Below are 12854 nucleotides of genomic sequence, written 5' to 3' on the forward strand. Positions count from 1 at the left end.
TTGTTCTTCCAGTATTTACATGTTTATTATACCATATAATGACATTTCTATGTACATGTACACAATGTACCGGTATTCAAGAAATAGATTAATTTACCCTGAATAAAAAGTTGATGATATGGTGTCAACCAACATATGCAAATGAGAACAACATCAGCATCCGTGTTTCGTATCAAATGGCATTAATATCAGAACGATATACATGCACGTGCAGTCATGAAAAAATCTCGGATTTTGAATATAGGATTTTTTAAAAGTAAGCAATTCAGTAATGAATGATATAAAAAGAAAATTCATTGAAAAAATGAATATTAGCATTTTCAAGGAGGGAAAAACAAACAACAATATCAAAAATAATATACATGTGGCCAACAAAAGATAGTGTCAGATAGACATTGAAAAAAAATAATTAAATTCAAAATTAAAAACAATATAATTATCAAAAAATTACTGACAGCTTTTCTCTGGCAAATATCACGCAACAGCACTCGAATCTACTGAAAATTCGATCGCTGTATCATTTTCCTCAGTCTCGTTTTGTACTGTCACCGTAACTTCGTCACTCTGTATCGCGTCCAGGTAATTAGGGGGGTCTTTGACATACGACGGACATCTTGGAATGTGCATTTCAAACACGACGCCGTCCTCCATTAAAGTACACGGACACTGATACAGATCCAGGACAGCATATGGAGGCGGAGAGGCCTCAGAGTTCGTTTGCACTGCGGCAGATACAGTGTCAACTGATGACCTTTGACCTGAAATAAAGAGATTGTACATATAGATCAAGGTGAGATATTTCCATTTGTTGCTTTATACTCTGTCTGAAGATATCCTCGATTCTCATTTTGTTTTTAAAATGGGAATTAAAATTAAAATTGTCAACATTTTTAAATAGATCAGGGTTCAAACGATGTTGATTCTAAACTTTGATTTTTTTTTTCAAGATTTCTACGTTAAAACGCCCCTCTTGCTTAATACCAGCTTTTAATACATGTCTAAATAATGCGAGGCTATGAGGATTATTTTAATTGCAACACACCCGGATGATAACGTTAAAAACTTGTATGAGGTATCCTGAGTGCCTTCCAAATGGAGAAAAGAAGTCAACATTGCCCATTTCAAATCTCCGTAAGAAATCAAATTTTGTGAATTGTGAATTTTTCCGAGTGAAAAATGATAATGTGTGAATGAAATTAACTTTGATAATTTCCCTTTTATCAATTTCAATTAAACTTCTTTCACAAATATGTGTATATCTTTATTAAAAATGATCAAAATGTACTGCTTAATATTTTGGGACAAGCTATAAAAAGAAATTAATACGGAATCATTACTATCAACAGATCAAAAAATGATGGATAAATATTAAGCGATTTAGTATAAATATTGGATAAGATGGGTCAAATTCAGTTCTGATCAAAGATACATGAACTCTGACTTATACATGTAAATTAAAAGAAACCATTTCCACCGCAATTAATGCTAAATAATCATGCATTTTCTGTTTCACTTTGCTTTTGCAAGGTATGCTGAAGTTAATTATCGATAATAATTATTCATATATCTTTTGGAAACTCATAAATTAATAAAAGCAAATTTGTAAAGGTTTATACGGTGGCATAGTTAACGTTAATACAATAATGTGTACTTATATATATTATTCCAGTTTTTACGAATGAATGGTATGATATGAATTCATCAATATTTGTTGAATACCGATTTCGTTATTGCGTTTATCCACTATAAATTAAATTTTCATTATAATGCAGATTTGATAACTTGAACCGATAAGATGATCCGATGATCCGTCCACAACTTGAAACTGTAATTTTCAGTTAATTCACGAAATTGGTGTTGACAGATAGTGGTGAAACCAAAGTACTTTTAATTTAAGAAAAAATCCTCATGGCACACATTATTAGGTAGACGATACACGTTAATTTAAATATAAATAGTGCCTGATTGGGAGGGTAACAGTTGAATTTGACATCCTGAGAACACTATTGTCAACCGACGCGAAGCGTGTTACCCGTTGCCAAGCGTGTTGCTAACGCTGAGGGTAATAGAACGGATTATCAACTGCGTCTAAACCAATCAGATTTCAGTATTTAACATGAAAGTATGATAATATAAAATACTACCTGATGCATGCCCTTTTTTGTAGAGACGGTTGCACATCTTTTCACAGTTCATGCAGAAAAACATCATACAGATCACGGTCAACAAAGAGCCGATCACAGCAACAAAGAAAATGGCGGCGGTGGTGCTCGCTCTGAAAGATGATTTAATTTTTTTTATTGTTGCATTCATAGGTTTTCGAATTACAGAGAACGAGTAAAAGTAACGAATGTATGTCTATCAATTTTTTGCAATATTATGCTCAGTTTGTTTTTTCAACTTTCCTTTGCTGTAAGATACTGGTTATCATTACGGGCCGCCGGAAGGCGGTCCGTTATTTGATATACATTTAAATAGTGTTACTGCGTTTCTGCGGGATAGTTCTTTTTTAATAGAATTAATATTTTGCTTCTTTTTATGAATTGAAAGTAAATTTGCATGTAGAAATATGTTTTATGCCTAATAAAAATATCACATATTTTTGGTTTTATTCGTAAATGAAAAATAGGTCATACTTAGTAGACTGTCGTGTTTGGCGCGTTTTTATCGAGACTATAATCTATTCGGAAAATTTCGGAGTTCTCCATTCTTTTCAAAACAATGCATCGGGATCGGTATGCGGGACATACTATAGACCCGAAATACTACAGACCTGAATGTCATTAAATTTTATATAAATGATATATTTGAATTTCTATGTGCCGTGTCAAATAAAATGACTTTTTTGTGTATTTATTATATTTCCATGTAAAATGTGGTAGAAATTATCATGAAATTATGTCCATATCAATTATTTACGCAAAAATAAGACAGAAATGAAAATTTAAATTGACTGGAAAATTTGAACTAATCTATTAATATTTTATCATGTGGTCCCTTAAAATCATATAAACTAATGCATTAAGTTTTTATTCAATACAATGCAACAAAAAAAAATGGTTTGAAATACATAATCTCCAAGAGAAAAATGATGAGTTGAACTTATTGTATTACAGTTATGTACAAATCAATATCTTCTCCATATTACTTCATACTATGGCAATGACCATACAATTACTGTTAGAAATGCTTACAGTAATGAACTCGATTCTTTATGATGATAGTAAAATGTCAAACTTCAAAACAAGTTGCTGAAAGTATATTAGAATTTACCATAAAAATTAGTACAACCAACTTTTATTTTCTTCTTTGTGGTGTGTTTTATGTAAACAACCAATGATTCATACAACAATTATATTTTTTGCGGCCCATTTGACGCTTGCGTCAATATGATTTCTTGTTTTCATTGTTACGTATTTAGTTGAAACTAGTGTAGTTCGTATGCCGGTTTCAATTTTGCTATATAATATTTACAAATAATTAATTTTTGTTGTTGAAAGAATGGGATTATTGTTAACCCAAGTCATAAAGCGTGGTGACCTTAATATATACTGTGAGGACATACCTTTCTTCTACACATTTGAGTAATTTATAAACCCCAGTAAAATGAGTCCAGAATGATAAACAATATTTAATTACAAAAGAATGTTTGAATCTCTCTCTCTCTCTCTCTCTCTCTCTCTCTCTCTCTCTCTCTCTCTCTCTCTCTCTCTCTCTCTCTCTCTCCACACCATGTATTAGACGAGGAAAAAAACATGATAATAAGGGTACTATTATTCTAGTTCGAAGCTCCCATTTGTTGATTTCTTGGGATTGCTTTTATGCAAAAGAGAGATGTGTTATGAAAATACAAAATGACCTTATTCCTTTGTTTCTTTGATTTTCAAAATTGTGTACACAGTACAAGATAAATAAAATTTAGGTTATAAATATCTGATAGGTGAATGATATATGGCGAAGATTTAGAATGCGTGGTTTGTACTCTCTCTCTCTCTCTCTCTCTCTCTCTCTCTCTCTCTCTCTCTCTCTCTCTCTCTCTCTCTCCAATGTATTATGTACATACATGGAAGTATCGTCGCTGACAGGTTTGTGAGCATCATTAGAACAGCATGTGTGGTTTGTATGGTTGCTCCTACAGTTTACGAAGGAGCAGTCTTCGTCGCTCGGAAATACGTCCGGATCACCTACGGTCACTACAAGATAAAACCAAAAACTTAATCACTGACTACACAATTAAAACAAAACTTATATGGAGCAACTACAATAAAATCAAAAAACTTATTCAATGGCAACACAATACAATAAAACTTATTGTATTGAGCGACAAAAATAAAATCAAAAACTTATCTAAAGACTTCACAATAAAACAAAACTTATATCAAACGACTACAGATAAAATTAAAAAAAAACCTTAATCACTGACTACACAATAAAACAATATATTGAGCGTCTTCACTTATTAGGTTCACATAACGACTTGTAGCTTGAAAAATAAATGCTAGTTTATAACTCTTGCCATGGTTTGTGTCTGTCAAAAAAAAGACTGAAAGAATTATGGTTTTAATGGCATAGAAATGATAAACTAGAGCGAAGTATGCGACTTGATCTAGATTGGATGGTTTGGGTGGAGGGGGTAGTTCGAAACAAACTTCATGTACAGAAATGCAATAAATAGATAATTTGTGACTGAAAATTCATCCGCTTACATACTTTATTCGACATCATAAATATACATAGAAAATCTTCAGGGTGAGCAAAAACACGAAACCTTCATATTTTGATTTAAGTCAGTGTTCTGATTTTCTCCACTTGACCTTTCTCTAACAATATATTATCTGTACTTTAAAAAGTAATTCAAATATAAAGTGTTTTGGTGGTCGGCCTTCGGAACGCAGAACAGGTCCCCAATAGCCTAGCTTGGTTATCAACTTACGGTACATGTGATTTATGAGGTCTACAATTGGATAAATCTGGCATCAATATCAAACAAGGCCAAGCGAAGGTGTTGGGTTGATATCATCGAAAATTTACAGCATATCAGCGTTTACACGTTTTTATATGAGCGTCTTAAAAGGATTTTCTTATAATTGTAATTTGGTAAAGTTGAAGCCTAAACCACGGATCATTGTAATTTTAAAATTTCTAAAATAACAAAATGTCCTTATAACTTTATCTAAATAGAGTTGCACTTTCCATATCAAATGAAGCCTGAACTATCGCAATCAATTTAAATTTTTCGAAACAAAAATATCCTTTTAAATAGAGTTGCACTTTCTATATCAAATGTGTACATAGCTAGAAATATTTATATGTACTTACTGAAATAGAGTTACTGTATAAATCAGATGTTTACCCATTTAAAAGAGAATACGCCATTATAGTAAAAGAATTCCTCCCAGGCCGTAACCTTAACAAACCTTTTAAAAAACTCAAAAAAGGGTTATCTCCGCCAGATGTGAATTTGACATTCATGAAATTGCATCTTAACTTCTATGTGTATTTAGTTTCGAATCAGTGAAAGAAATTTGAACTTTAAGATATCCCTGATAAATTGATGTACTTAAATGCTATGAATTCATTTTTGGCAGTTCAATTGGAGGCTCTCTGAAAAGTGCATTTAAAAATGATAGTTTTTAAGTGAATTTTTCTGCTAGGATTATATACGAAAGGATTTTAACTATCAGACAGATGCCTTGAGTGAATGAAGAGAGCCAAACTTTCAGTGGAAAAAAAAATTGAATCCTTCCATTGGAAAAAATTTCGTGAAATATGAAAGAGAACGGCGGTCTCTACCTGGATGAAAAGAGCGCGGGTATCTTATCAATTACATCAATAAAATGGATCTATTTATCTATATTTCGGTCGACCAAACAACCAAGTGAAAAACGGAGGGTTTTTTTCTAATTTGAGTTTTTATTTTTATCGATCGACTTTGGCAATTACATGTCAAAACGCTATCATAAGACACTTCAATTCAATGAATATTTATCACCCAGTCTTATCTTTCACAAATATACTTCAAGTTGCTGTCCCTATTGCAAGTTTTTATTTTCTCCTTCAACGTTGCGCACGTGACCGAAGGCCACTACGTGTAATTTATGCACGTGTTTGTAGTGTGGGTACAGGGCTCTCCCCTAGTATTTACTACATCAGGGTCACCGTTGAAGGAAACCTACTTTTCATTGAACCCCAAAGCAATTCATTGACCACACATTATTGACCCTTTAACTGTATTTTCATACATATATATACACTTTATGACTAAATGTACTTTTTGAAGTGACCAGAAAAATGTGTTTCAATGCATATAGTTACTTGTTTGTGCCTAAATGTACTTTTAAGAGAGTTGTATATATAGTCGATCGTGGCAATTTGTCAAGTTTTATATATATATAATTATATATATGACGCTACTTATTAATTTAAGGGACATATAACATTGGTAATTTATTACATAACAATATGATGTCTGGTAAATTTTTGGCCTCCTCTATAATAGTTTCAGTGAGAGAATTAATGAATAAATTTTAGTTTAAGATGACCCCTCCGGCGTAGCTCCGTTTATAAGCATTGTAAGAATGTGCTTGCAATTATTTCCTGTAAATTGTTAATCTTTTCTGCAGTGATCGCTACCTTCATAACCCACAAGAATCACCAAAGAAAGGATTTTATTGTTTAAATAATGGTCCTGACAATGTATTTTTAAATAAATTTAATCAAATCTATACACTTTGGTGATTACGAATTACGGTGTTTTTGTACCAAATATACGAATATAGGTACATATATACCTAGAATCTAGGTATATATGTACCTATATTCGTATAATCTAGGTCATAGATTACAGAGAGAGAGAGAGAGAGAGAGAGAGAGAGAGAGAGAGAGAGAGAGAGTCGTTTATTCAGCTCGCAATTTTCAGTATCTATTTTAATTTATTCCTTTCTCCTAATGTGGCGTCTAGTAATTTTTTTGGCCTTCTCTATAGCAGTTTCATAATACAGGGAGTGAAATAATGAATAAATTTTGGTTTATGATGGCCATCATGCATCGTATACATATTGATATTGATCTACAAGTGAGATTTATTAGTAAGATTTAAGTAAAAATTCTGTTCGGCGATTCTACAAAGTAATATCAAAATAAAATTTAGCTTGATGTTCCTATAAACACATTTTAATGTCATTGCAGTCTTTTTTCCTTCTTTTAAATCCTTCCGAATTCTTTTTCATGAAAAAAGATATTTTTTATTCGCTTTTTTTTCAAAACTAATCATTTTTCATATTCACTATCATATTTTTTTTTTAAATTAATCAAGTTGGGCAACTCCTTTATCATACATGTAAATATCGCTATTGCACGAAGCCTTATGAAACAAATCTTACAATCAATGCACCCATTCAGGCATTCTTTAGCTCTGTATTATGGTAAAGACAGCATGAGGTCGCTCAAGACATCATCAATTGTAACGTTGTAAAGAATAAACTGGTGTGATATTGTAAATAAAAAATATTTCTTCCTTAAGTGCAAGTGCTTTTGTAATTTTATCGACAAGCTGTACGAATTCTAAGGAAAATTCTAATACAAACTATGGTGTTTGTGGAGTATTATCATTTAAAAAAATTCCCACAAGTTGGATGGAATTTTTTCCAAGGGTTGTTAAACATTGAAAAAAGGCCCATTTGGGTTTAGACCATTTTTAAAAAGTCGTACTATTTTAAGATTGATTTTTGTACATAAAAGATTATGTGTTTGTTATTTATGTTAAGAGTATATATAATTCATGCTTATGTATATAGCAAGAGAAATAGAAGATTCTTCTGAAATAACGAGCTGCTTTTTCTTATTGAAGCAGTCTTACACTACACCCCCCCCCCCCAAAAAAAAAGGGGGGGGGGGGGTAAAAGACAGCAATATGATATCCATAAGTCTCTGTATCTTTTATCTATGTGTATCTATGTATATATACATGTACTCCCGATTTTTCCGTTGGGGGATAGTGCGAGGATTATATAATTATTAACTTTTTATGCATGAGGGTGGGGTGGGGAGATATCATCGGCCTATTTTTGGTAAATTTTAACTTTACCTGTTTACTGTCATAATGGTGACTTATAAGTTAAACTTTTCAAAGAGGGAGAGGGATTTCCTGGCCCCCTCTATAGATTAGTGGATTCTCTGCACTATAAGCAAGGTTAGAATTTTTTTTTCAAAATTATTTAAAAGGGTTCTTTTTAAATGCAGGACAAAATTGACATCAAATTACAATATGTATAATATGTAAAGAGCTAGAGAATCGTGAAATAAAAATGAATTTAAAAAAAAAGTTTTTATTGTAGATATTTGCATCAATTATGGCATAAAGGCAAGAAATATCAGATATATTGGATCATGCAGGCAGTAAAAACGCCTCACGCCTCGCTGTTAGTATGTAGCATAATTATACTGAAATAAATGGTGAACTTTAAAGGGTAAATAATATACGTGTTTACTGGAACGTATGTTCTATAATTATATACGTACACGAATCCCCGACCATTGTGATAGCGATCCACATGGTAAACATCTAATTAAAATGTGTTAATATCAAAACCCTAACTATTACAGAGTAAAAAGTTTATAGTGGAATACACGTGTATTTAAGGAAAAGACATGATTTCTCTCTCTCTCTCTCTCTCTCTCTCTCTCTCTCTCTCTCTCTCTCTCTCTCTCTCTCTCTCTGTATTTAAACGACGTAATTAATGCTGAGAGAGTAGCGAGGAAAGAGTTGTACTTGAGAGAGAGAGAGAGAGAGAGAGAGAGAGAGAGAGAGAGAGAGAGAGAGAGAGAGAGAGAGATGAATGTCGGATTCAATTCGTGTTCACCACGACTTCTTTATATCTGTTTATGTCTATATATCCTAACTTTTTTAAATCTGCTCTTTATACAATAAGATATATCTCTTAACATTTTTAAATGACGTAGATGATAATTCACAAAAATTTATCCCCGTATAATTTTATCGGCGGAATAATCTGTTTTTACTTTATGCTAATTTTTTTGTACCAGCAGACATTATACCCGACTATACACTGTATATTCATGTCACAGTTAATGAACCATCCCATCCCACGACGACAATAACAAAATTACCCCAAGACACCAGCTAAATAGGTTAAAAATATCAACACGCAAGGTAAACTTACCTGTTACAAGGAGAAAGTTGATCACTAAAACTCCGTATTTATACATTGTTTTCCGCATTCCCGGACCAATTTAGGAGCAACTTCCTGAGATCTAGTTAACACCTGACTAAACTTACAATTGACCGTAGTTTATTTTTAAAAGGCCTGCATCTTTGAAAGAGGTGGGTCGTCAAAATTGTTGTTTTTGTTCTGCTGGGTGTTTAAATTGCGCTTTAGTTTGTTCGTGACCTCTACAGTAGTGAAAACGTGAGCATAAGAACCAATCAACTTAGACCTACCCCATATGATATCTGTGTCAAAACACCATGGTTTTTGGGGTATATCGGGAAGACAGGCCTACATATTAAACTTATGTTTAAAAGTAATTTAATTTGAAGATAAGACAGACTAGGTTTACAGTGTAAACAGATTATTGCCCACATTCACACCTATGTTTAAACCAGGTTTAGCTGTAAGAAGGACTCACATTTTTTAAATCTGTTTCATACCTGCTTCTCAGGAGTGAGCTCTTCTCAGAAATTTGGGTAAACCTAAACCTGGTCTTGGGTAGGTTTAAATGAGAAAGATAGTATTATTCTAACTATAAAAGACCACATAGATGGGGTAGAAATGCTTGAACGTATTGACCAACTGTTTGTTAGACGACCAAGAACTATCCGTGATAGATTAGATCCATTTCTTTTTTATGATGAAGATTTTTTTGGTGAGATTCCGTTTTTGTAAACGTGACACTCTCCTTATAATGGACATGCTTCGAATGATCTAGAACCAAATCAGAGGAAACTGATGTCAGTTCCACCCCTCAACCAGCTTTTGATAACGTTAAGATTTTTTGCTACAGGAGCATTTCAGCAAGTGAATGGGGATTTATTTGGGATTTCACAGTCAACAATAAGTAGGGTTGTTAAAAGAGTTTCCCATGCTTTGGCATCAAGGGAAGTTATTCAGTTTCCTCAAGGTAACAACCTATTTCAGGTACAGAGGGGTTTCATGGACATTGGAAGAATTCCCGGAGTAGTTGGTGCAATCGATTGTACCCGCATATCAATTCAGTCCCCTAGAGGTAGAAATTCAAAAGTTTACAGAAATAGAAAAGGAATCTTTTCTATTAATGTGCAAGCTATATGTGATCACGAGAGTAATTTCACAAATATTGTAGCTAGATGGCCAGGCAGCACCCATGATAGCAGAATCTTTGCGCCTCGTTTAAGAGACACGAGATAGACGGAATATTATTGGTTGACAATGGATATCCGCTTCGACAATATTTAATAACACCGTTATTACATTGTAACACTAGACCTGAAATAGTTTTTAACATTGCACACTGTCATTCTCGGGTTAAAATTGAAAATGCCTTTGGAATTTTTAAAAGAATGTTTCCCTGCCTCAGAATAAAGCTCAGCCTAAAACTTCAAACTGTACTACATGTAATATAGTGTCATGTGTAATATTATACAACATGCGTAGAAAGTGGAATGGTCGTTTGCCATTCATGGCGATGCTGATATCAATGACCCCATCGTTCCAGTTCCAGTACCACAACGTCCCAATCAGGGGAGACAGGCCATCAGAATGCTTCTAATAAGGCATTTTCAGTAATAATTTTTCCCATTCAAATTTTTCTTCTGGATCATTTTAGCATCAGTAGCTTTGTTTTCAATTATATCCTTTTCTTTTTTGACCCCACAAAATCAATAAGGGTATACACTTTTCGAGTTCCGTAAAATTTGGACCTTTCTTCCCAGCTATTGTACATGCAATACCAAATTAATAAAGCAAACAAAAGAGAGGTTCAGGTAAAACAAGTTTTATTTTAAGTGTGAAATACAGATGAGTTCAAAGTGAACTCAGCTCAAATGGGATTTAAATACAGTTTACCTGAACTAGGCTTACGCCTTAAATCTACCTTACCTAAGACACAGGTGTGAATATGGGCATATGTCTGTCACATAACTACCAATGTTCAAAATGTATCTAATTCAAGTTATGTTTTTATTAAATATATTTCAGAATTTGTGTTAATTAGGAAAGATGCTGAGAAAAGTTTCGCCGTGTGAAATCTTCTCCTTGTATTTGACACCGTTTTCCCTGTCACTAGCGTTGAGTGACTTAAACTGACATATGCACTCACTAGTAACTATAGACATTACTAATGAATAACTCTCTATTTTATCAAAATATGTTTTAATTGTTATCTTGGCCATGTTTAATCATACGGCTTTTGGAGAAGAACGGTTCCAAGACGCTTGTACATGTATCATCAACCCCCGACCTCGCGAATTAGTGTTTGAGAATGAATGATGTTAAACAAATACAGACTTGTGCATTTTCCATGGGTCACAAAAGCGAGTCACAATTTGTGCTAACACTATACATTCATATTGCACCGGATCATAGTATTTTTAACCCATCTCTCTCTCTCTCTCTCTCTCTCTCTCTCTCTCTCTCTCTCTCTCTCTCTCAATATATATAAAAGAATTATCAGAACAACTACATGTAGGTCAGATCAAATTTAGAAGCTCCAGTTTATTCCGGAAGGAGATTGTCGAATCTTGAATTATCTGACGCGGGTAGGTTAGATTTATTGCAAAGAACATGTTTCAAAAGAAATAGAATTTAAAAACAAAATTATGCAATTATTATTCTATCTAGCCAAGGGTTTACGGTCCACGTGCACTCTGCTCCTCAACAACTTTACGATTCACTTTGCTCCTCTACAACTTTCCGATAATTACAAAACTGGTGTACGTATAATTAACATAGGTTCTTTATTCACTATTTGATTATTTAAATTCTACATGTAAATATATTTTTAATTACTGATTAAGAGAAAGGAATGAATTAAAATAGGTAGTGAAAATTGCGAACAAGCTCAAATAAACGACCCTACCCCACTACATGAATTAAATCTCTCTCTCTCTCTCTCTCTCTCTCTCTCTCTCTCTCTCTCTCTCTCTCTCTCTCTCTCTCTCTCTCTCTCTCTCTGCTATAAGTTGATCTTCCTCCAATTATAAAAATAATGTACGCATGCCTACATCATACATGTAATCTATGTTTGAATGTAATTATATTCGTATATATTCGGTTCAAAACACCGCAATAATCATAAATGGCATTAATTAACTTAATTTAAAAATGTTAAATAGGCCTATATACCTAGCATATATATAGTCAGGACCATTATAAATACCCTGCAGTCTCGATTTCATGGATCACCTCGGTAAAATTATACACGGTGTTTTAAGAGGGATGGATGATTGTGGTCATTTTTAGACTGTATCGATCTCCTATGGAAGAAGAGCTCTGTATAAATTTATATTAGAAAAATACTCAAATAATAAGCTAAAAATTATTGTTTTTTTTCTTTACTTATTCAAAAATATTTCAAAGCTTATATAACGAATAAAAACTAAAGATTTAGACTGATGGTTAATTTGTTGATAACCCTGTCCCCTTAAAAAAATATTGAAATAAATATAAATGTATATCTTTTTTAGATTATTTTAGATATTTATGCTGGACTAACATGGAACTTATTTATTTTTACTTTTAATTATTGTACAAATGTAATGATTATCGTGTATAGTAAATAAATCAATATATAAATGATCGACTATGATAGATAGATGCATTGTTAAAAATGCGACACACATCCGGATAACATGACAG

The 12854-nt window shown here is 32.9% G+C and overlaps 1 protein-coding gene across 1 annotated transcript; it reads right to left on the reverse strand.

The window, feature by feature from the left end:
- Positions 1-9408, reverse strand: LOC105324695 (uncharacterized). The gene is made up of 4 exons (XM_066071715.1): positions 9183-9408; positions 4064-4193; positions 2145-2275; positions 1-758 (listed from the first exon to the last, which is right to left on the reverse strand). Exons 1-4 carry the CDS (start codon positions 9238-9240, stop codon positions 475-477), a joined length of 603 nt encoding a protein of 200 aa, XP_065927787.1. The 5' UTR covers positions 9241-9408; the 3' UTR covers positions 1-474.
- Positions 9409-12854: the final 3446 nt, after the last annotated feature.

The sequence above is a fragment of the Magallana gigas genome, chromosome 9, assembly GCF_963853765.1.
Source record: "Magallana gigas chromosome 9, xbMagGiga1.1, whole genome shotgun sequence".
NCBI lineage: Eukaryota > Metazoa > Mollusca > Bivalvia > Ostreida > Ostreidae > Magallana > Magallana gigas.